The sequence below is a fragment of the Alosa alosa genome, chromosome 20 (assembly GCF_017589495.1).
Source record: "Alosa alosa isolate M-15738 ecotype Scorff River chromosome 20, AALO_Geno_1.1, whole genome shotgun sequence".
Classification (NCBI taxonomy): domain Eukaryota; kingdom Metazoa; phylum Chordata; class Actinopteri; order Clupeiformes; family Clupeidae; genus Alosa; species Alosa alosa.
Genome location: NC_063208.1, coordinates 29,827,323 through 29,853,750, shown reverse-complemented (window position 1 = coordinate 29,853,750; position 26,428 = coordinate 29,827,323). Strand labels below are relative to the sequence as shown.

General features: G+C 39.3%; 2 protein-coding genes across 8 annotated transcripts in view; one reads left to right on the top strand and one right to left on the bottom strand.

Moving 5' to 3' along the window:
• Positions 1-6,802, top strand: part of tmem79a (transmembrane protein 79a) — a 31,308-nt gene extending 24,506 nt beyond the window's left edge. For 4 of the 5 annotated variants that reach the window (XM_048229848.1, XM_048229847.1, XM_048229846.1 and 1 more), the window contains one exon: positions 142-1,641. In XM_048229848.1, the coding sequence (XP_048085805.1) occupies positions 142-328 (187 nt within the window). In that variant the 3' untranslated portion in view covers positions 329-1,641. Of the gene's footprint in view, positions 1-141; positions 1,642-6,640 lie in introns of those variants that run through there. The other variant, XM_048229849.1, reaches the window with a different exon arrangement.
• Positions 6,803-14,743: 7,941 nt separating this feature from the next.
• LOC125285120 (glycosylated lysosomal membrane protein) lies at positions 14,744-25,817 on the bottom strand. Of its 3 annotated transcripts, none has more exons than XM_048229393.1 (6): positions 25,599-25,817; positions 24,211-24,474; positions 23,698-23,892; positions 20,922-21,140; positions 16,397-16,662; positions 14,744-15,926 (listed from the first exon to the last, which is right to left on the bottom strand). In XM_048229393.1, exons 1-6 carry the CDS (start codon positions 25,695-25,697, stop codon positions 15,755-15,757), a joined length of 1,215 nt encoding a protein of 404 aa, XP_048085350.1. In that variant the 5' UTR covers positions 25,698-25,817; the 3' UTR covers positions 14,744-15,754. The 3 variants fall into 3 exon arrangements, with proteins under 3 accessions (XP_048085350.1, XP_048085352.1, XP_048085351.1); XM_048229395.1 differs by having other exon boundaries at positions 25,532-25,642; XM_048229394.1 differs by lacking the exon at positions 25,599-25,817 and adding an exon at positions 25,388-25,506.
• Positions 25,818-26,428: the final 611 nt, after the last annotated feature.

The following is a 26,428-nucleotide window of genomic DNA, read 5'->3' as shown; positions in this document are numbered from 1 at the left end:
TCAACAATTTGAGGACCATTTTAAAACCAGGGTCACTTTTCCAACCACAGTGATCTCCTCTCTTGGGGCAATTGTTCTAGCCCTATAATCTATGTATCCTGTAGTGACACACTCTATGGTTTTTACCCTGCTCATTTCCAGGTTGATCTACTGGGTGTGTGCAGCCTTCAGCAGTGGTGTGCGAGGTCTGGGGTATGGACTCTCTTTTTTCCCAGTTTTAGCCATGTTAGGTGCCAATATTTACTTTATTGTCACCTCACCAGACACACTATTCAACACTGTTCCACCAACTGCAGTTCCTCCACCCAAAGTGAGATGGTGGTGGTAATGACTACAAGTGAGAATGATGGTGTACAGAATGAAGAGTTCTCTGAAGCGAGATTAAATGCCCCAACTACAGTGCCCAGCAGAATTATTGGCACCCCTGATTAAGTTGCCCTCTGGGAGGAGTGTCTGTAATTATGTGGGCTGTTTATCCACTAAAACCCCTGGGAACCTCATTAGGTTACAAGGACATCAAAATACAACAGTTTACAAATATGCCTCTCCTAAGAAACTGAATATGGGTCTTCATTGGATCCTCCAGAGGGACAATTATCCAAAATACACTGTATATGAAATCAAGCTTCCTCCATTACCATTGCAGTCCCCAGATTTAAGGAGAATTTGTGGGGTAAACTAAAGATGAGCGTGCACAAGAGACGACATAAGAGTGTGGACGATCTGAAGAGGAATAGCGTCACATTCCTTGCTCTGCAGTTTCAATTTCCAGCATCTGCTCAGAGCAATTGCGACTCTTGATCTGTGCCAAAGCTCTCCAGTTTGTTCAATCACACCGTGCTGTGTGCTGTTCATGATAATCACTTTTGCCCATGGACATTTTAGTTTCAATGTAACAAATTAAATTATTTCATTTTTTTATTTTTTATTAATTGTTAGTTTGTTTGTCTTGATGTTTGTGTGTAGAGTGCTTTGTGCTACACATACAAATGTGCTTTATAAAAGACTTACTTACTGACTTACATACTTATCAGAGAATATTAAAAGCTGTTTTATTGGCAAAGGGAGGTTGTGAAAAATAATGAGTGTCAATAATTGTGGCATGTGTTAAAGATAATTATTTCTTAATGGAAATAGAAAGGCATTTTTACTGATTAAATTAGCCTCACGTCGGTTCACTCACTCCAGTTTTGATTTTCCTCTTTTTTCAGTGTTAGGGTGAGAAGTCATGAAAAGATTCTTTTTAAAACCCTTTTTACTCATCTTTACCAGGGTGCAAATGATTTGGGAAGAGATTGGATGTCTGTTTTTATTATTATTCAAACAGTTGAATATGACATATATATATATATATATTTAAATGCTCATTTAAAAGAAAAGTGGTCAGACGGATTTAGAGGGTTTTGCATCTGAACTCTTCATATATTTATATATATATAGTTGTGGTATTTTCACATCATAATTCTGTGTTCATTACTTGCAAGTGACACATTTCTGTTAGACTTAGATAACAATCATGGCTTTGTCGTAAAATCTATGTAAAGTCTGCATGGACTGTCATTTCTTTAGAGATGTTAATTGGACATACAATCTGAAATCAATTATGTTGTGACATAATGATATTAAATGGGACATAAAGGATTCAAATAGTTTTTTCGTTTTTTTCATTTCAGACATGAAAAATAAAAACTATTACATTTTCAATGAAAGGCTTTTACTGTTATACTGAAGAGAGAACTAGAGAAGCTGACTTCATTTCGGACCTTGTCTCCAACAGTCCCGCCCCCCTTCCGTGAGGGCTTACAGTCTGGAAGTAAATTTTCCATTAATTTCCCCCATGACGTGGAAAAATACGTATATAAAGTTTTAGACATTGCCTTAGGCTGAACAGCTGTGACGTGACTCGTGAATCATACAACATTTCGAGCAAAAAAACTGAAAAAAGAAAAAATCAAGTTCAAGTTTGGTTTATTGTCATATGTATTAGTAGGCCTACAAAAAGGCAAAGGTACAAGACTGTACATATTTTAATTTCTCAGCAAAGGAACTATTCATCCCATCAGCCATTACTAATTATACATTTTCCAACCTAACCTAATGATATTTTAACATGCTTACTTTTGAATGTAAGACAACAAGATGACTAACTACCGTAAAGTAATTAAGGAGCAAGCCAGGTTAGTAAAGGCGGGAGTTAAGGCATAAACGTTTCCATGGCAACAGTTGATCTCTATCAATCAAAAGCTCTGCTTTTACACATTAGGATTATGGGAAGTGTAGTAGTAGTAGTAACGTAAAATCACAAATAAAACTTTTTTTTTTTAAACAAAATAGATAGATGCCCCATGAACTGCTGGCCTTCTAGCCTATATGAGCATACACAATCGCTTAATCATGTTTTTTTAGATTAGATTAGATTCAACTTTATTGTGCAGAGTACAAAGGCAACAAAATGCAGTTTGTGTCTAATCAGAAGTGCAAAAAAGCAGAAAAGTGCAGTGTGATACAAAGTATAGACAGGACAAGATATATAGTGCAGTGTAAACAGTAGGGGTGTGAATCTCTCATGTAAAAGACGATCCGATTCACAGATAGATACATGGGCACGATTCGATACAAGAACAGATACAGTGCATACAGAAAGTATTCATAGCACTTCACTTTTTCCACATTTTGTTATGATTCAGACTTATCTTGGATTCAATTATTAATTTTCTCCTCAATCTACACACAATACTCCAACACAAAAGCAAGTGTTTGGAGTGTTTTGTAAATGTATAAAAAAATAAAAGACTGAAATATTCCATTTACATAAGTATTCACACTTTCTGTTATGACACTTGAGATCTGGTGCATCCTACTTCTACCAATGGTCCTTCAGATGCTTCTACAACTTGATTGGAGTCCATCTGTGCCTAAATTAATTCACTGGATATTATTAGGAGAGGCATACATCTCATAGATAGATAGATACTTTATTGATCCCCAGGGGAAATTCAAGGTCTCAGCAGCATACATACAACACAAACACATTCTTTAACAGCAGAAAGAGTAATTAAAGTATATAATATAAAAACACAACTAAGCAATAAGGACAGTAGAAGATAAAGAATATGCTAAATATACTAAAATACAAATTATACTAACTAACACTTAATACAATATATATAAAAATATACTAAAATACAAATTACAAAAATACAAATTATACTAACACTTAATCTAAATCAATTCTAAAAAACAGTATCCACATAGTGGTGATTAATCAATCAGAGGCGCTTGCAATGACTGAGGCAGGGACTGAGCCTGTGATTCTCTGTGCATAGTAAGGTATGGTAAGGTGCTCTAAGGTGCTCTGTGTGAATGAGGTTCATGGTGGTAGTGCAATGGTGATGGTGGTCATGGTGATGGTGCAAATGAGTAAGTCCAACAGTGCAACAATGCAAAAGTAAAGTAAAGTCTATATACCTATATATTTAACTATTTAAGAAAATGTATAAGTGTGGCCACAGTTCGGCTGTGGCATGGAGGGGGGGGGGGGTTATGCATATGTGCTAATGTGCTAATAACAGTGAGGCATAAAGACAGTGGTACAAGTGGCTAGTGGACAGACAGTACCAAACATGGAGGGGGTGAAGAGGCAGACAGACTATGCAGAGAAGTCTATCTCTCCTCTTCCCTTAAGTGAGGCATTGAACAGTTCAATGGCCCTGGGGACAAATGACTTTCTCAGTCTGTCCGTTGTGCAAGGCAGTGAGCGAAGTCTCCAGCTGATCAGGCTCTTCTGCTTAACAATAGTGCTGTGGAGTGGGTGACACTCATTGTCCAAGATGTTGATCAGTTTGTTCAGGGTCCTATTGTCAGACATTGAAGTGATGCACTTCAGTTTAGCTCCCACTACAGAGCCAGCTTTCCTTACCAGCCTGTCAAGTCGCCCCGCATCCTTCTTCTTTGTGCTTCCTCCCCAACATACCACTGCATAGAAGAGGACGCTGGCAACAACAGACTGGTAGAACATCCTGAGGAGCTCCTGTACTCCTCCTCCTGCCCGTTCCTGATACACCCCACAATTGCAGTATCGTCAGAAAACTTCTGCATGTGGCATGACTCGATGTTGTAGCAGAAGTCAGATGTGTACAGGGTGAACAGGACTGGAGAGAGCACAGTTCCCTGTGGCGCTCCGGTGCTGCTGGTCACAGTGTCAGAGAGACAGTTCTTCACTCTGACAAACTGTGGTCGCTCGGTCAGGTAATCTGTAATTTAGGTTACCAGGTGAGCGTCCACACCCATCTGCAAGAGCTTGTCTCCCAGTCTGAGGGGTTGGATGGTGTTAAAACCACTTGAGAAATCAAAGAACATGATTCTCACAGCTTTCCCCTTGTCTAGGTGAGAATGTGTCCTGTGTAGAAGACAAGTGATGGCATCGTCCATGACCACTTTCTCCTGGTATGCAAACTGTAACGGGTCTAGTGCATGGCGTACCTGGGGTCTGAGCATACCTAAGACCAGTCGCTCCATTGTCTTCATCACTTGTGATGTTAGAGCGACAGGTCTGTAGTCATTAAGCTCACTAGGGTGTGGCTTTTTAGGGACAGGGGTGAGACATGATGTCTTCCACAGTGTTGGAACTTGTCCAAGGCGTAGACTCAAATTGAAGATGTGCTTCAGTGGCTCCCCCAGTTCAGCAGCACAGGCCTTGAGTAGCCTTGGACACAGTCTATCAGGCCCCGCTGCCTTATTTGTGTGAAGTTTCTTTAGTTTAGCTCTCACTTGATCTGCTGTGATGATGAGGGGTGTAAGGGGGGGGGGAGGGGTGCATCTTGGATCTGTGTGACTTATGGCTGTTATGGTGTCTTAGTCAGCCGGGGGTGGTGGACAGACCCCTGCCATTGGAGCTGGAGCAGGGCAGTCAAACATGTTGTAGAAGTGGTTCAGCTGGTTCGCCCTGTCCAGTCTTTGATGTCAGTCTTTGTACTATTTTCAGGACTATAAGTCGCACCGGACTATAAATCACATTTATTTCTTTATTTATACAAGACCAAGAACAGACAGACTATGTAACTGGACACATAGAGGCCAAAAAGATTAAGAATTCTACCGGGAATATTAATGAAGACGACGGAGTGATCAGCAAGCTGAGGTGAGCTGGGCGATAACGCAGCCAATGAGGGCCCGACGGTAATTGCAAAGCACTTTACAAAAGATTCACCGAACAAAAATGCTGATGTGGTAGACCTACATGAAAATGTAGCTAGAAATGTGGAGAATGCAATGCAATCAAGAATTTTGGGCGATGCCCAAACACAAGCCGACAGCAGAGCAAATGCTCGGGAGGCTACCTCCGAGAAGGAGAGAGGAAAAAGATGTGCGTTTTAAAAGAATTTGCAGAAGGAGATCATGGCTGCAGGCGAACCGGGCGATAACGAGGGCCCGACGGTAATTGTAAACCAATTTACAAAAGATTCGCTGAACAAAAATGCTGATGTGGTAGATGAAAATTTAGCTAGAAACGTGGAGAATGCAATGCAATCAAGCATTTTGGGCGATGTCCAGGCACAAGCCGGCAGCACAGCAAATTGCTCGGGAGGCCATCTCCGAGAGAGCGAGAGAGAAAAAAGATGCGTGTTTAAAAGAACGTGCAAACTTTCAACAACGCACGCTATAGGCTACTAAGGAAGCTACCCTCATTTTAGAGACTGTTCACATGCCTTTCTTAACCAGTATGGACATTTAATCTGGAAAGGCAAGTTATTCAACTAGCACACAGAATAGGGTAACCAGACCACCTGGTTTAACCCATTTACTCCTGAAATGTCTGCTAAAAACGCCTATAGAATCCTAAATAACCTTATTTCCTGAGGGTTTTCTGAAAAAATACTAAGAATTGTCAACGTCTACCAAAACCTTACTATCTAAGCCTCTGTACACCTAGCAACATGAAATAAAAAGCATGCTGCGCTACGCAGCAACCAGCGGGAGAGTCAATGCTGCGCTATGCAGCAACAGGCGGGAGATGGAGTGTTGCGTCGTGCAGCATCCAGCACGAATGGGTTAACCGAGACAGTCCTGATTTTGAGTTGCGAGTCCCGACAAAAGCCTTTTGGGATGCTAAAATGTCCTGCTTTACACCAACCCCTATTAAAGTGTGGTCTTATTATAGCCCGATCATTAACTAAACCCATGTAGAAAGACTACAGCCTAGCGTCCGGTGTATGATTTCGAGAATGTGTGAGGAATGTTTAGGAGACAGACTATCATACATCCTCAAATTATGGCCGGGGTCGTTTATTTACTTGGGCTGCGCAAAGCACAGGCCTTTATTTGGGGCAGGCTTGTATTTGAGGCAGGCCTTTATTTGTTTGGAGCAGCAGCTATCAAAAGCAAAAATGTCTGACCTGCAAGTTCACCAATCTCATTCCACAAGCCTAGAGGGCCCTCTCGCCGCTTTAGACGGTAATGTTTCATAGGGTTAGTGTCAATTCATACTGACTATCATTTAAAAACATGTTAAAATGTTAAATATATATTTTGATACTATGAACAAAACTATGAAAAAAAGTGTGACTTATAGTCTGGAAAATACGGTACTGTTGTTATTATTGTTCTCTCATGATCTGTAACCTCCTTCCACCCCCTAAAGGTCCTACTAAGACAATGCAACATAATCAAGAGGACAGTTCTGAAAATGATAAAACAATTTTGTGTAATTGTTTAGCAAGTGACTGAATTGTATGTGAATAGTTTAATGTTCAAGTCTTTAGGACTTGAAAAGGGGTATTTGTATTAAAGTATTGTGAATCAATATTATACCTACTTGTGTATTTCTTGTGTCTTTGGTCTGTATGCAGAGTATCCTTTGTTTATCCTTGAATGGTTAGAATTCAATGGGAATCTATCTAGACACCTTTGCTTATTCCCAGGTGGGATTCTTTGTCTGTAGGGGGCTTTCACACTTCACATTGTCACATATGGCTGCTACAATTTGGCCATGTGCAAGATGGGTGTTCCTAATTAACGACGTCTTGGAGGATGAGCCTTGAATTAGAACAACACGCCCCCCTCTGTTGTACTTACTTAAAATGTAGGATTTCTCATGTATAGTTAGTCTCATCCTCCCTAGACAATAACATGTCGACTGGTGCAATATTTATAGACCTTACTAAGGCTTTTGATATGGTTGATCACTATTTGCTTCTGGACAAACTACATGCAATAGGCCTCTCCAAAAACTCTCTTCTTTGGTTTTATTCTTATCTCCACTGTAGACGTCAGTGTGTGTCTCTTCATGGTTCTGTATCACAGTCCTTAATAATGGAGAAAGGCGTTCCTCAAGGCTCTTCTTTAGGGCCTCTCCTATTTTCACTGTTTATTAATGATGTTCCTCTAATCTGTTCAGACTGTCACATTCATCTCTATGCAGATGACACAGTGATTTACACATCTAATGTGTCTGTTTCTAAGATTCAACCCACACTGCAATCAAACTTTAATGCCATTCAACTTTGGTTTCAATCCAACCACCTTTTACTGAACAAGAAAAATCATACAGCATGCTGTTCCCCACCAGATCAGCTACATCAAATCAAGATAACACTCTTTCACTCAAATTCTCAGATAATACTCCACTGGTACTAGTTAATGAAATTAAATACTTGGGCCTTTGGCTTGACTCACAACTCTCCTTTAGGTGTCACATTAATTCTGTTGTAAAAAAGATCAACTGTAATTTACGAATTTTGTATCGCTCCATTAACCCTTAAAGGAGGGAATGTTGAGAAATTAACGTTCTAAAGAATATCTGGGTTCATTGAATTCAACATAGAATTTTAGAACCTTCAATTGTTGCGGAACTTAGAACGTTCAAAAACCTACACCTTTAAGGGTTAATTGTTTTACTCAACCGATTAGGTTAAGGATTGTGTCTCAACTAATATTTCCTATCTTAGACTATGCGGATGTTGTCTACCAAAACACATCAGAATCACACCAGAAATCATTAAATGTTGCGTTCAATAATATATTATGCAGATTTGTGCTAAGATGCCCTTTTACTACTCATCACTGTGTAATGTATGACTCACTGAACTTATCACCAAAAGCCAGTACCACTGGTATCAGATTATTTTAAATGTGTGTACACTGATTATCCTTCTTACCTCAAGGATAATTTAATTCCATATAGACCCAGCTATAGACTGAGACACACTAAATATCCCTCCTTCACTGTGCCAAACATCTCCAAAGAGAGTGGTAGACGTACCTTTACATTTAAAGCCCCCTCAGAATGGAACTGCCTACCTGGGTCTCTAAGATCTGCCACTTCTTTGCATTCCTTTCTTTTGCATTCATTTCAACATCGCTCTTTACTCACTTGCAAGTAAACTGTTCCTTTGTTTTTTATACTACCATGTGGGATACTTTTTGTCCTTACTTTTAACTCATGTGTTTTTGTGTTTATATGTGACTATGGGTGTAGGTGTGCGTATATAGGACTATTTCATGTGTGTATATGTATTTACTGGTATGTATATACATATGGGTATGGGCTACATGTTGTCATGCCTCTTCATACTGTATTGTGTTTAATACATGGTCTGGTTTTCACTAAGGACCCGGCAGGGTGGTTGTGGCGGGATGAGGGAGAGCTTTAGAGGGTGTGAATGTACATGTGCTGTATTGTCTTTGTCTTACGTCCCGAGAACCCCCTCGAAAACGAGATGTCTCATCTCAAGGGGTTATCCTCCTCACAATAAATTTCAAATATGAGTGAATCCTCCTGGTGAAGCTTGTGTCTCCCTTTGATGCACATCATTGAAAAGAATAAAGCCTGTTTCCTGATTGAACATCATCCTAACTGAGTTTCCAGATAACTGTGGTACTAGGAAAATGACCATCAGTAGGAACTCATTTCTTTACATTGTAATACGATTTCAACTGGGCCACATAAATAAAAGGGGTATATGATATGGCCAGTGTCAGTTTTACTCCAATACAGGATTGGATGTAACATAACCAGGAAGAAAACAAGACGGCAAAACAGAGGGAAACCAAATGATGTTTTATTGAAAAACTGCAAAATGTATACTTTTTCACATAAAAATGGGACAATTTGAGGGGGAGTCATTGAGGGGGAGTCATTATCAGAATAATTGTGGGGTTTAGTAGGATATATGATAACTTACTATTAACACTAAAACAGACTCATCAGTCCTCACATAGCCCTTGCTGCCAACATTGCTTAGCCTTAGTTGTGCCCTAGCTTGGTATAGTGCAGTATGGAAAAGTCAATACGACCCATGAGAGAACAAAAACAAACAAATAGCCTAAACAGACAAAAGTGCTGTGCCCTTTTTGATGTGTTAATAGAGCTGTTGTTTCACTTAGTTGTTAGCAATTGACCAGGTTACTTTTTCAAATGAAATGCGTTTGTTAGTATAGGCTAGCCGTTTGTCAAAATAAGGAAATTAAATTGTGTGCCCCATAGTGAACCATTAGCTTCGCCCCTGCATGTAAATATTTCTGTTCAAATCTTATGTCTTTATTTTCAGTTTTACAGCCTGAAAAGCACATCATCTGGTAAGCAATGTTTTGAGCATGAACACAGTATCATTCATAGGCAGCCCAAACTTTGTAGCGTGGAAGACAAATGTTCTCAGCAAGACTGAACCATTAAAAGTTTGTACGGCATTTTAATTGATTTTCAACAAGGATTTGGAAAAAAGTGATTTTAGAGACGTCACTGTTTATTTACATGAAGATTCCAAAGAAATCAAAAATCTTCCATTACCTGAGGGTAGTATAAACTTGTTTTTTTCCCTATATTACTACATACTATATTTTAATAATGTTATAGCAATATTTGAGCTCTCCACATATAATGGAAGAATAGGATTAAACAAGAGGAGGTTGTGTTTTTCATATAGGATTAAAATGGTATGTGGGGTAGCTAGTATGCACTTGCACATTTGAAAGTAGCTCAAATGTGTGGGGATTTTTAGTGTACAAAGTGCTAATGTTGTACCATAGATAAATATATAGTCAAAAATTGTTGAAAAAAAAGGGACAAGATGAAAACTGATATACAATGTAACCAATGTAATGTAATGTTTGAATGAAATGTATGTTTGAATGAAACATGGTACATCATTGGCACTTTACAATAATAATAATAATAATAATAATAATAATAATAAACTTTATTTGTATAGAACCTTTCATACACAGAATGCAGCTCAAAGTGCTTATCATTTGGAGCATTTAACACAATAATAGAAAAAATAATCCAGACAAAAAATAAATAAAACATCAGATTTAGAATTAATTTAGCACAAAATGACTATAAACTGAGCTATAACTAGGGGTGTGTTCGAAACGGGTAAAGTTGCTGCCTTTTAAGATATCTAACTGGGGAGCAAGGCAGCAAGTGTGGTTCGAAACCGAAAAAACAAATTCTGCTGCCTTTTAAGATATCTTAGAATTCCCAAATAACGGTCATTTTTGGAGGCAGCATCGATGCACACTTCATGCTCCTTCCTACCCATAATCCCTTGCGGCAACGTCTGAAACAGCTGTGAAAGGTAAACAAACATGGCGGATGACATCGGTAATAGCTGCTGAATCTGTTTAAAATGTCATTTGTGTGACCTTATTTTACTTAGATTTGTAGATTTGAGATGATAAATAAACAATTTACTATCTGATTATGCCATTGTTGTAACCATTAATAGCGTCTGGTCTGATATATCTGCCGGCCGTAAAACTAATTTATACCGTTAGCCTGCTAGCTTACGTAAGCTAATTTAGTTTAACGTCATACCGTAGTGTTAAAGCAACACCAAAGAGTTTTTTGTACCTTAAAATATTGTTTCCAAAATCGTTTCAGTGGTTCATCAACTCGTAACAGGGTGAACGGCACTTCTGCATTCTCTTCGCGACCCTCTATCGGCTATAACCAGATCGGGTAGCGGATCTGTAGTTCGATGGAATGAGACATAAGAAACTACAAATTTGACTTGCTTCTGATGTCGCAATCATACTTTCATAAAATCATGCAATGTAGGCTACTCTACCTTATCTGTAGACATCGTTATTTCCAAAGCCAGTGCTGGATAAACAAATAGCGTGCGTGCGACAGGAAAAGTGCTTTGGTGTTGCTTTAACCAAAGATTCTAGAGTGCTACGCTCATATTTAAAAGATGCATTTAATCCAAAGTCATGTCTAGTGAGACAGCTCTCTATGTAGGGAGGGAGGCAGTAGGCAGCTGTCTTCCGTTTCAAACAGACCCTAGATGTACCGCATAGCGGTACAAAATATGACCGCCGCTCAGTCCTGTACATCCGTTCCGCGAAAATAAATCACATTAATCAATTTGTCTCCATCTTTTACTCCATCCCCCACTCTTGAAACTTTTGTGTATGCTTGTTTGGCATGCCTGTGTGTGTGTGTGCGGCTGCACAGAAAGTAGCCTACTAGCGCTGCAAAGATGAATAGATTGTAGAATAGCCAAAAAAGTTGTAGCATTGTTAAAAAACCTTTAAAATCTCTAAACAATCACACGTAGGGCAGTTCATCACAGTTCATCCATTGCAACTGGATTTATGAAAGGTCACTTACACCTGTAGGCTACATTGTATTTGGGAAAAGCAGAAGGTATCAGCATAATGTTATATGTTTATTTATTTATAAAATTCACGTAGATCCGTGAATCACGGAAAGCGCGAATGAAGTAGCCACTTCTAAATGGGACCCACTGCACAGTAGCTTAAGGTCTGTGGCTAAAGCAGCCATAATGAAAGTGTCATACTTCACACACACATGCTTTTTAATCTCACAGACTACAAGTACCAAGCTGGAATCAAAGCACATCGATTCCTCTCTCACACCCTGCACGCACTTAAAACAAATAAACAGGCGTTCAGTCTCACGCATGTATAGCCATAGGCAAAACTGTGTCGGTGACCGGTGTAACGTTGGTAAATCATCCATTGCACAGAATGATTTTTGTAGCACGTGCAACAAATAATATTACGATTATGTGTACAGCCCTGCCTTGGATACATCTCTCAAAGTGCGCTCTAAAATATTTGGTTTAGATGTAGATCATTACGGGTTGATGAAAGTTTGAGTATTGAAGTAGCCTAGTGGGTGTTTGGGAATGAACGTTAGCTCAGATGCTTTTTGAGACTTTTTGTGGTCTTAATGCAACACTTTACAAAGCACTGACACCAAGGACTGTGACCAAATCAACAGCAGAAAAAAACCTATTTAGCAAGCAGAAATGTCCCAGCCCGGTGTTTGCATCATAGACAGGTTATCTTTCAGGTATATTTTCCATTAGAAAACCATCGCGTTAGGGAACGTTGTGGCTAACTTACCGTAAAACTCCAAATAATAGCCCGGGCTTTTATTTTCCCAAATTGCCAAACTGCACCGGCTAGTATTAGAGACAGGCCTTTAATTCCCTTTACACAAAAATACTATTGAATTAATTATTATTATTATATATTATTATCGAAATTATTATTTCAAAACTGAATGTCTACCTATATGACTAGGCTATCTGACGACAATTATGGATCATCATTCATTTAGTGTTGAGATGTTGTTCATTGAGATACAGTATCCAAATAGCGGGGATAGCCAGAACAGATAAAACACGTTTTAGTTAAACGTAATTTACAAAGAGATCGTATCACACTGAAAGCTCATATTTTGTCACTAGCAAATAGCCTGTATCAGTCCTTTGTCAAATACAGTTGCATTATCAGCCCTGACCAAAACCGTTCAGGAATTATTTATGCAAAAGTGGAACGTGCATAATGTTTCATTCTCCCTCCTTTTCGGCACGAATGAAACAGCATGAGAGAGCATGAACCATATTGTTTCTCCCGTTTTGTATTTTGCCAAATTTGACAGTCTACATTTCAAATCATAGCCTACTTCCAGGTGCGCGGGAACATATTTTTGACCAGGGGTGCTGAATAGCAAAATAATCATGGATGTCCGACGATTTCTCCCCCAGCATATGATTCGAATTTAGAGTGTATGAGTAAGTCTAAGAGTGAGAAGTTTTATAATGCCCTGGGCAGCCACATTCCACTGCAACTATGCGCAGCACTTGCCACTCCGACTCATCAATAAAAAACTGCGCTACGACACACCAGTCCCATAGAAGCGCACTTGACTTTACATCATTAACCTATTTCAGTATATAGCCAGAGAATGTCCGTAGACGGGCTCTGATATAGCCTAGTCCAAGGTAAATACCTTTTCTGACCTCTTTCTCTTTATCGCCATGGCATTTAGAATAAGGAATAACGTTTGCGAACCCTTGGTTTTGTTGCCAGCATAAAAACAAGCTTACCATCAGCCTATCCGCACATTTTAAACACAAGGGATGAATTGAACAATGACGAAGTCGGACATATAGGCATAGTTCATATTGAAAAAAAGTTATATAAATCTAGCTTTTCCCCACCGCAGTCTTTTAATGCCATCTAATCATAACGTGTGCAGTCTGCTCTATACTTAAGCCCAAATCAAGATTCGCGACGAGATGAGCTGCAACATTCTATTAACCACCAACTTGATGCAACATTCTAAAACCTTGCAACTGTGACCAGACATGGTGAATGCTTTGCGACGGCTTGCAATGACGTGCAACATCTAATTCACACCGTGTACTTTCTGTAATGGTTTCGGTCATTGCGAATCTTTGGTGTGAATTGGGCTTTAAACAGACGATCTGACGGGTTTTAGATTAAATACAACCCGAAACTAAAAAACAGACCAGGCCTCTACTGGAGACCGGCCTTTAACCCAAACCTGTAGCCACGCCAGGCGTTTAAAAGAGACAGGCGTCTCTTTGGGACTCGGCTATTATTTGAAGTTTTACGGTACTTACTTGTTAGTAGGCCAGAATGAGATGACAGCCGAAAGATACAATTACAGTGCTGCTATCAATTTGCTTGGTATAACCACATTTATAGTTTTCTACAAATGCAATCAAATTGGCCTCCATCACTCAACCAATGCTAACGGTAACATTATTGTACCTAGGTCCTATAGCTATTGATATTATAAGATTAATGTACCTGCAGTAAAAACCAAGCATGTCCGATAAACATTCTCAGATTTATTTCGGCTTCAAGAAGAAATGGGAATTACATTTCATGTGAAAATCGTCCTATGCTTATTAGACATTCTCTGCGATAAACTACAGTCCTTGTAGGACGCGTCCATTGTTTTTCCAACCCACTTTAGATTAACTTCCAACAAAATTATGTCTCACTGCAACGATGCGCCATCTGGTGGACAAACGACTTACGTATTGCCAATACTGGAAATGCAGCCATGATGATGATGAATATTTGGTTTTCCTTTAATCCTACTGAATTTGTAATTATGTATCGGCCGTTCTAATTGCCGATACCGATAGTATGTGCGTGCCTGTGTGTGTGTGCGTGTGTATATGTGTGCACCGCCATCTACATCTGTACACCAATGAGTGTACAGTCACTAAATGTACACATAACTTAATTTTTTTTAGACCCCCCCCATGAATGAAATTCTACGAAACTTGGCACACCCCCAGAGAACGGCAGGTTAATCATACACATAAAATTTGGTGCAGTTCTGAACATCTTAACTGAAGTGTGGCCCCCGGGGACCAAATGAAAATTTTCCGTTAAAAAGTCTAGTGGGGCTACATACTCACCAAATTGTATGTGCCCCGGTGTTTCGCTGTCCCGGGTATCGTTGACCAAAAATTCAGGAAGTAGATGACAGGGGGGAATTTTTTTTTTTTGACAATGCCTATATGACCACTTCGCTAGCGGCGGTCATAATTATTACCATGCTGATTTTCATGTTCCTACTTGCTACCCCACATATCATTTTAGTCCTATGAACATTATCAAAAATTGCTAATCACACCTTGTTTTATCCTTAATATATATTCATGTGCATTTGTTGCAGAGACCTCTATTAATGTTGAGCCATAATTTAAGTATTGTATTTGCAGACAAAACAATTATTGGTGCCATGTGAATACCAAAAGATTACAAGACCCTCTATCTTACTATCTTGAGTTTTGCATTTTTCCATATAAAACTAATGGGCATGCAGTACAAACTTTTAACAGTCCAATCATACTGAGAACATGTCGGTCTTCCACCCTACAAAGTTTGGGCAAGCTAGGAATAATACTTTTCAAGATATGAATGCCCAAACATGGCCTCCAAGATAAGGCATTTCTGAGTGTAACAATGATAGAAAAACAAGGGTAGACAATCTTTGAGCAAAATCTGAGGCAAAATCAGTACAGCAACAATTTTCCTATATTTTGTCTGATTTGACAATAAATGACCCACATGTAATCTTTCTATACCACATAGGAGTAAGCAAATCACAACCATTTCTCGTCAAACTAACGCGCCGGTTTTATAAATCTAACTGGCCGGAGATTATGCACAAATGAGCTACAATTGCATACATCATCTTATCTTGTATAATTAAGCTACATATGATGAAGAATAATGCCCCACCATATGGATACTTCTCACAAAAATGTTTAATTTAGGCTAAACTACAATTATGTCTTCCATGGTAGCCAAATTTGCCCGATCAAAGTATCTATGCACAGACATGAATCAATTGAAATCTCCAAAATCACAATGACAAAGTTTTTTGTGTGTATGTCTGTATGTATGTGTGTGTTTGTGTGTTAAGATGCATGTCTTCAGGTGAGTAGTCCTAGTTGATTGGCTCATAACCCTGTGGATGTTGGTTTCTTTTGAAGATCCCGGCACCAACCCCCCCGAAAAGGATTAGAGCCAGGGGAGTACCTAACCCCACGGCCATAATGGTCAACACCAGTGGAGAGAAAGAGTCTTGAGGGGGATTACCCAATCCCACCAACACAGACCTGAGACAGTTTGAGTGAGAGTCAGAGACAAAGGTGGAGGAGAAGGGGAAAGATGAAAAAAAAGGCTTAAAAATCTATGAAATATATTTTCTTTCTAAGATTCAAACTAAAAAAAGTATAAGTTTAAGAAATTTGGTCTCTGCATTTATCCCAATACGTGAATTAGTGAAACACACTAAGCACACAGTGAACACACAGTAAGGTGAAGCACACACTAATCCCGGCGCAGTGAGCTGCCTGCAACAACAGCGGCGCTCGGGGAGCAGTGAGGGGTTAGGTGCCTTGCTCAAGGGCACTTCAGCCGTGCCTACTGGTCGGGGTTCAAACCGGCAACCCTTCGGTTACAAGTCCAAAGCGCTAACCAGTAGGCCACAGCTGCCCCTATGTATGCCTAATGAGAGCAAAAGAGAGAGATGGTAGTATTCAAAGGAGATTTCCTTAGCTGTTGTATTGGTGCTGTGCAAACTCACCAGCTGAGGTAGTTAGTGGTGTTGTAAAAAGGATCTCCAGCAATACTGAAAGTGATGTTGAGGGTAGAGGTCTGAAGCCCATCTCTGAAGAGGGCCTGGACCCACCCTGAGGGAGGCAACTCAGAGACAAGGACAGGATCTGAATGCCTGCAGGGAGTGGCATCCTCAAATTTGGGATGCTCTGTCCGATAGGCCACTGGTTTCCACTGGGTGTACCCCAGAATTTCTGAGGAAGCATTGCTGGGAGATGAAACCCATTGAGACACCTGAGAAGCAATGAACACGGTTGCACATTAATGCCAGCACACCATTAAGTCTCATAGTACTTAATCTCAGCACAAAGCTCCCCCATCTGTAAGGTAAGCCAGCAATAAAATTTCTTTCAGCATCATATAAACATTGCATACTGTACATAATTTGGAAATATAGTAGAGTGTTGCACATACAGTATGTCCAATTTTAGCATCAAGCCACATTTTCATGTACGTGTGAAGTTCACACACATTCACCCTCAAATTTGTTTCATTTTAAACAAGGTAGACTTTGAAATAGGCGAGACCTCTTTGTTGAAGTTAATTGAAATAAAGCAATAACATGCAACCAGCCTTCAATTCTGATCTGTCTATTGGCAATTAAACGCAAACATCCCTTTATTGTAAGAATGGGACATTCTGCTGTCCTATGTGAAACACTAAGCAGGACAGTAGGCTATAGCCAAAAATACCTAGGCATTAACATTATCATTACATCATGGCAGAGTGTTTAAAACAGTATAAATATGTCATTGAATCATTAAAATAATGTGTTGAGTTGATATTTGGAGTTCAGAGAGGTTTCACGTCATTATTATGACCGCCGCTAGCGAAGCGGTCATTTATAAAAGTGAATTTTTGGTCAAATTTTGGTTATGTGTACATTTAGTGACTGTACCCCTACTTCATTGGTTCAGAACTGTTTGTGGGTAGATGGCATCCATGAAATTTAGGTTATGTGTACATTTATACACACTGCAGATGGCACACACATGCACACACCACATACTATCGGTATTAGAACGGCCAATACATAATTACAAATTCAGTAGGATTAAAAGAAAGCCAAAATAAATATTCATCATCATCATCATGGCTGCATTTCCAGTATTGGCGATAAGTAGTCGTTTGTCCACTAGATGGCGACGTTGCAGTGAGACGTAATTTTGTTGGAAGTTAAAAGTGGGTTGGAAAAACAATGGACACTTCCTACAAGGACTGTACCGCAGAGAACGTCTAATAAGGATAGGACGATGTTCACATGAAATGTAATTCCCATTTCTTCTTGAAGCCGAAATAAATCTAAGGATGTTTATCGGACATGCTTGGTTTTTACTGCAGGTATGTTAATCTTATAATATCAATAAGGACCTAGGTAATGTTACCGTTAGCGTTGGTTGAGTGATGGAGGCCAATTTGATTGATTGCATTTGTAGAAAACTATAAATGCGGTTATACCAAGCAAATTGATAGCAGCACTGTAATTGTATCTTTCGACTGTCATTTGTTGCACGTGCTACAAAAATGATTCTGTGCAATGGAAGATTTACCAACGTTACACCGGTCTGATACAGTTTTGCCTATACATGCGTGAGACTGAGACGCATGTTTATTTGTTTGAAGTGCGTGCAGGGTGTGAGAGGGGAATCGATGTGCTTTGATTCCAGCTTGGTAGTTGTAGTCTGTGAGATTAAAAAGCATGTGTGTGTGAAGTATCCAAACAATGACACCTTCATTTCATTATGGCTGCTTTAGCAACACACCTTAAGCTACTGTGTAGTGGGTCCCATTTAGAAGTGGCTACTTCATTCGCGCTTTCTTGGAGCTCATGGAGCTGCGTGAATTTTATTACAACTTTTCGCACGATATGGCAGTTTAAGTCCACTTGATACTGTAAGGCGTAAGCCATTGGTTTCCAAAGGAGATTTTGTTTGTGTCGCCAACATAGCCTATTGACAATTTATGTTGTAAATAGACCTACCTTATAGGCCTACCTGTAGCTTAGGGAAGCTGACAGCTTTCTATTAGGATCTAGTTTGTTAGTTAGTTTTGTCATAACTCCCTGATGCATTTTTGCATTTAGAATAGCCAGAGCGTGAATATCTCAATCGGAAAATTAAACAATATCGGGCGCCTATGAACCCAGCCTGATCTGCCCGCTATTTATTTTTTGATTTCTTAAAAGATTGAGCTTGGTCTGGTGAAAGCCAGACAAGCCATGGACCTCAGTTACACAATGCAAGGGAACATGAATCAGCCTATAGAAGAAGGCCACAGAGGCCGAAACATGTTGGCATGTTTTTTAATGGATAGCCAAATTTAAAATAAAGGCTTTTTAATTTATATTCCTTTTGAGTGCCTCAGAATTACTGTTTATGTATGAATCAGCCTATATTTGCACGAACAACAACGGACAACAGCTCTTCAACTTTGGCCCGTTAAAATGTGTATGAACAGTCTAGCGACGCATTTCATCAAGGCCCATTTGGACATGTCAGTTATTTGCACCACTGGTTAGATGTAAAACAGCATTTTCGTCACTACTGTTACTTAATTTGTGCATTGACAATAAAGTATCACATGAACTAAAGATGATCTTATCTTAGAAGAAACATTCACAAAAAATCCATCTATCCAAAAATGACCTTTGTTTTTGATGGCTGTTGAAATCGGCATGGAACTGACAGAGATGTTTTTGTTTATTAATTAATAAATAAATAAATAAATAAATAAATAAATAAATACAATGTAGCCTACATCAATCCAGTTGCAATGGATGAACTGTGATGAACTGCCCTACTTGATTGTTTAGAGATTTTAAAGGTTTTATAACAATGCTACAACTTCTTTGGCTATTCTACAATCTATTCACCTTTTCAGCGCCAGTAGGCTACTTTCTGTGCAGCCACACCCGCACACACACACACACACACACACACACACAGGCATGCCAAACAAGCATACACAAAAGTTTCAAGAGTGGGGGATGGAGTAAAAGATGGAGACAAATTGATTAGTGTGATTTATTTTCGCGGAAAGGATGTACAGGACTGAGCTATGCGGCACATCTAGTTTGAACTAGTCTTTGATCTCAACTTTACGCGTGACTATCTTTAAGGCCTATCTCACCAAACTGACAGTTCAAGTTCATGAGAATATTAGAATAATAGGACTAATAGGCTACTACTTGCCGGTGCTCCCGTTTTATTATATTCCACCCTCTGTTTCCAATATAAGATACACAATTTTGCTGGTATATCTAATAGGCTAATGTTGCCCTTTTTGCAAATTCCAAATATATGGATGGATTATCACTCGATAGACCTCGAAGTCTCTGCACCCAAACTTAAAGGGAAACTTGGCAGGATTAGCTATGTTTCCCCCTCTGCTGGATAAATTGTGCATTATGCTATTTCAAACTGTGGAAAAAGGTAACGATAAAGCACATGGTTTTGTTTACAACCGAAGTTTGTGTTTACAACCGAAGGGTTGCCGGTTTGAACCCCGACCAGTAGGCACGGCTGAAGTGCCCTTGAGCAAGGCACCTAACCCCTCACTGCTCCCCGAGCGCCGCTGTTGTTGCAGGCAGCTCACTGCGCCGGGATTAGTGTGTAAACAAAACAAACAAACCAGTGGGCCACGGATGCCCCAACAACATACATAGACAACATCAGTTAGCTACATTGTTTCCAACCATTACAGTTGGTCTAAAATAGTATTTCAATGCATTTGTATTTCTGAAAACTGAACACCCCATCAAGCCTATTTTTTATTTGTTACTAAATACATAAAAGATTACAAAATTCCCCGAGCAGACCAATTGTGGCCAGTAAAGACTCTTTGACATAACACTTGAGTAAGTTTGTGGATCATTTTATCAAAGAAATTGTAACATCACTTCCATCTTATGTTGCTGATACTAGAGATGTTTTGAAATTGTTAAGTGATGTGTATATACCCGACAAGTCTTTCTTAGTGACATAGTGACAGAGAGCTTGTATACCAACATTCCCCATGAGGGTGGACTAGAAGCCATGAACTCTTATCTTGCATACAAGAATGACACTTTCCCAGTGGAATTACTGATGTTGTTGACAAAATTTACTTTGAAATGAAACTATTTCATGCTTACATAATTGCAAAAGGGTTCTCAACTGTTGTAGAAAGAAATGGCTGATCTGAGAAAACATTGGAGAACCCTTTTGCAATTATGTACGCACATAATGTAATCTGAAAACTGCTGCCCTGAGTAAAAAAACAATGCAAATGATCTCAGCTGGTATTCTGTTTATAATGGAGTGGAATGGAAATGTGTAAGTGTCTCCAAATTTATATGCTTGTGTATTTGTGTCCAAACAATGTAAACATGGTATCTGGTATCTTCAAAGAGGAGGTCACAATCTGACTGCAAACTGCTTCAATGTCAGAATGGTATATAGAATTAGATTTTCAGCAGTCAGAATGCATTTTCAGTTGTGAAAGTGAGGTCTAACCTTGAATATGGAGGGTGTGTATTCATCATCAATTGACTTGAGCACATCCACCTGGCCCTTCTGTTCTGCACTGCTCACAGACTGCACTTCCAGAATGAAGCGGGACTGATTAGACCTGGGGATCACATTGTCCAACCATACATGGAGCTGGGAGGAGTTTGCATTGTGTAGGAGGCCTGGCCATTCAGAATCTCGACCTCTGGACTCAAATGCTGAGAACTGCAAGGATAGCAGACACAGAATTATTAAATGGAGAAGAAAAAACAAACCACAATTTCTGTAGTTAATAACACAGTCACTTTAACCTCTGTCATGTTCCTCGCAATAAAAGGCTCTGCTAATTACTTCAACAATTCATACTTGATTATGCCCTCCGACATGTCGAAAAATATTGGTCTCACTGTATAATTTGTCTGTAGTGCGAGTTGGAATTTCAAATTAGGGCCTTAGGTCTCTTAATGATTGATAAGGTACATTGCTTTGCATGTACTGTAATAATAACTACAATGCCAAGAAATTATCAGTGCATGATATGATACAAAATATTATACAGAGTAAAGAAAGATAATGCAGAGATAGTTACAATGGTGTTGATAGGGTACATATGATGGTTGCTATGCCAAATAAAGCGGTTGTTATGCTGGTTGCTAGGGTAATTTTGTTGGTTGCTATGGTGGTTGCTAGGTTGACATTATAGTGGTGGTTGCTAGAGTGTTGCTAAGGTTATTAAGATGGTTGCTAGGGTACATATGGTGGTTGCTTTACCAAATAAAGTGGGTGCTATGCTGGTTGCTAGGGTAATCATGTTGGTTGCTATGGTGGTTGCTAGATTAACATTACAGTGGTGGTTGCTAGGTTGTTGCTAGGGTAATTAAAGCACTTGCTAGGCAACAAATGGTGGTTGCTATGCCAAACAAAGCAGTTGCTATGCTGGTTGCTAGGGTAATCTCATTGGTTGCTATAGTGGTTGCTAAGTTGACATTATAGTGGTGGTTGCTAGGTTGTAGCTAGGGTAATAAAGATGGTTGCTAGGATGCATATGGTGGTTGCTATGCCAAATAAAGCGGTTGCTATGCTGATTGCTAGGCCAATCATGTTGGTTGCTAGGTTGACATTATAGTGGTGGTTGCTAGGTTGTTGCTAAGATAATTACGATGGTTGCTAGGGTGTTGCTAGGGAACATATGGTGGTTGCTATGCCAAATAAAGTGGTTGCTATGCTGGTTGCAAACCATGTGTAAAATTTAGTGTTAATTTCGTCAGACGAGACGAGAGGAAATATGTTAGTCAACGACCTTTTTTTTCATGACTAAGACGAGACGGCAGTAATGTCCTGAAACACTGACTAAGACTATCTTAAGATGCATTATTGTTGACGAAAGAAGACGAGATTAAAATGTTTTGCATGATAAAAACGAAGATAAAATCTCTCTTAATTTTCTTCTACAAAATGAGAAGACAGAATATCTAGCTGTTACGTTTTCAAAATATTCGAATGAGTTCATACGCAACAGCTTTCCTGTAGGCTAGTCTCACGTTGTTGCTGCAACCCTGTGGCTGCAACACCTAAACTACATGGAACAAGAACACTGGAGATTTCTGCCAGAGTTAGCAAGATAACTACCTAAGCTTTATGCCACAACGCTACATACCCAGAAGTTGAAGCTTCTCTCATACAAATTAACATCCCCCAGAATGTCCATACGAAAATGTTCATCATGTAATGTCAACTATTTAACTAGTTAGACTGATGATGCAAAGTTTGCTAGCAAGTAAGCTAATATGGAAAGTTAAGCTAGCAAGTTAGCTATGGCTAAAATGGAGAGTCTGTTTGGGGAATGTGTTGTGTTTGGACATATAAGCCATCTAGCGGGCGGAGTAAAACATTAATACTTTGGCCCTCACGACAGTGTTTCTCAAACTTTTTCAGTTTCAGGACCACTTAACTAACCCTAGCTAAAAAAAAAAAAAAAAGATTAGACCTACTTCAACAGTAGCCTATAATTAGTCTACACAATAGGCTTACACTCACTGAACCACCTTGCTTATTGTCTTTGCACTTTGCTTATTGTGTGGATTCATACTGTATGATTTAAACTGGCATATCTTACATAGACAGTGTTGCAAAACTGTTTTTACATACAAGTTGGTTCAATATTGCAAACAACTCATCTATATTATATTTTACCACGCCTGCTCAAGGACCACTTGGGATAGCTTATGGACCACCAGTGATCCCCCTGACCACACTTTGAGAAACACTGGTCTACGAATATGACAGTGGTCTAGTCAAGTCTATGGTCAAATCCCAGCCGAGCTATAACTGTAGCTCGACTTACCTGTGCATGTAAACATACTGACTGACAAAAAATCAGAATGAGTAATTATAACAGACGAGTAGCCCTGTGGACACACAATATTGTTGGAAAATTGAGATGTGTGAAACACTATTTGACTCAAATGGTAATCAGAAATAATTTGTTATAAAAAAAAAGACTACAATGTGTTGACTAAAACTGACTAAGACTAAGATACCTTTAGTTTTCTTTTGACTAAAACTAGACTAAAATGACGAGACTTTTAGTCGACTAAAACTTGATTAACAAAAATGATATTTGAATGACTAATTGACAAAGACTAAAAAGGACATTTCGTCACAAGACGAAACTAAATTAAAAATAGGTGACAAAATGAACACTAGTAAAATCCTATAAATGAATGGGTGGAAAATTACAATTCATAATGCAGGCATCATAGCGCAATCTAATGGCACTTACAGCTAGGCAGAGGAAGCCATTCATGAAACTGTTCGAGCTGTTACGGCCACAAAGAGTGGCAGTGTGGGTAGTGAGATTATAAGTTGCATTGCGAATGTTCCAACTAAAGTCCTGCAGCTCATATGATGGAAAGAAGCTTGATGGGGGAAGGTGCTCAGGATCTGCCGTATCATTAACATCATCATATTCCCACAACTGTATGAGAGGAGACAGTCATATTCAATTCATTAACATACTTTCTTTCTAATATGATGATACTTGTCACTCCCACAAATGCATCTGAACAAATTACATTTCTGACATTTATATTACATTTTCATAATGTCAATGAAGTTATTATTAAGAAAAAATTACATTTACTGTAACAGGTAAAGACTCCAAAAGTAATGATAATAGCTTAGAGGACTGTGTGGAATTATTAACTGAATTCTGAAAAATGGAATAGGAATCAGATATTCTTACTGCTTTTCATAAACTTCTCACCTGAAACAGAAATCAAACCAGCCCACTCACCCTGGTAAACACCAATGCACTGCTGAACTGCACACTGCTCTCTGGCACTACCTTCAGGCTGCCTGAATAGTTGCCATTCAGAAAGGCTGTCCAGTTTATGTGCACATTGGAAAAAGAGGAGTTGGTGTGCACAAGCATCAATGCAGGTGCTCTGTGGTTACAAAACAGGAAGTGGAGTGTGTCATCTGAGCCTACTGCCCGGACATGAACAACATCAACTCCGCTGGACGGTTCACTCTGGCCAGGGTTCAGCTCCATGGACACCTAAGGGCAAATTATACACAAACATACAAACAAACAATTAAAAAATATATATAAAGAATCATATAACGAATTATTGCTTAACACACCGTCCATCAGTGAATCAATCCTATTTGGCACATATCTACTGATGAGCTCCATAAGCTAATATCAGGATTTCAACTAAAAAAAAAAAAAACATTTTATTCTGGCTTTTAGGAAGCCAATGGAGTGTAGCTAACACAGGAGTTGCATGCACATTCTTTAAAGACATGCTGCAGCAGTTTGATCCATCTGTAAATGGTATCAGTACACAAGCAGGTTGTGTCAGCTAACAATGAACTACTGTCCTTTGGAAAGAACCATAGCCTGCACAAGAAGTTGTATGACATTGTGTGTCATAAGGTACGATCTTGATGGTGTATAGGATAAACCGATATCCCTTTGAGGCTACATGCTCAGAGTAATGATCGAATGACACCCAAATAAGCCTGCCGATTTGGGGTTAGTGATGATGATCTGCAAAAATTCGATCAAAAACAGTAGGCTAGCAGTGACAGATGCAGAAGTGAAGTAAAATACAGAATCTTTACAAACAGTAAAATTGATAGGCCTATTCTCGTTTCAGTAGGCTAACAGACAAAAGAACAATTTCGGTAATGATCTTGAAACCAGGTCTGTTCTAAAATAGGAAGTGAAATAGGCTCTTGCTTGAACGCACTTTCTCAAGAACCTTTGACAAAGTAGATAATGAATCGTATTAAATTGGAACATACTTGAGGGTAGTGATATTATATAATTATACAGTATAGGCATAGTATATTGACATTAATTTAAAATATAGCCATCGAAATCTAAGAGTACACTCTGGGTTCCGTATAGTCTGAGGTTTGATGTTTTCCATTAGTCTAGCACTTTTCTCGTTATTAACATTTACCCTCGGTCGTTTTGAATCAGCTACTAATAGCATGAACCGGCGGTCTTACAACCTATCACAATTACAATCGTTACAACCTATATAACCTGACGACAATCATACACACACGTGCTGTTTCATTAGCCTATATTAGATTGCTAGTACCATATACGATTGCTAGTGTCGCAAACGTTAAACGGGGTAAAGCTATCGCCTGGTTCACTCAGCGTACTTTGCGTCGATAATCGTCTTCATCTCCAGTAAGCCCACTTGTACAATGTATAAGTAAACATAAAATAAATGTAGACGACTGAACTAAACCAATGTCCATCTTCCTGCATCAGAAATCACAACAACAATAAAGTGATCATATGACCGCCAGTTTTAATCAGCTGACTAATGTCAGGCACAGTTGACGTGTTCAAGACAACTCGGAACCACGGCTTGTGTGGTCTGGTCCGATTTCCTGTTGCTGTTTGTGGAATACTTGCATTGAAGAAACGTTCGAAACATAAGGAGCTGGTGCCGCCTTTAGCCACATCGGATATTCCGATAGAGGAAAAATGACTTGAACGCAAAGTCGGGTTGGATTTTTTGCTCGGAGTCGTGCGGAAGTCTTGTGCCTTTAGTCAGAGAACCGCCACTCTCGGGAAACTTCTGGTTTCTGAACTGGTTGCAGTTCCTGTTCTGGTTCCACGTGAGGGCGCTCACGAATAAGTGCAGAATGAATGGAGGTCTATAGACCCTTTCAAGAGAGTTCCATTATCAGCATCATAGTTGGCCCCACAAGGCTTCCTTTTTAACATTCCATACGTTATCTTAATGCAGAGGAAGTAGATTGGGACCCAAATAGAACGTTCAAGCATTGTTTTTGTTTTTATTGTTGAAAGGGTCTATGGACCCTTTCAAGAGAGTTCCATTATCAGCATCATAGTTGGCCCCACAAGACTTCCGTTTTAACATTCCATAAGTTATTGAAAGGGTCCATATATTATTCAGTGAGGCGCGGTGGTTTATGGGATGAGTAGTTCCTTCACTCGGAAATGAAAATATGTACACAGT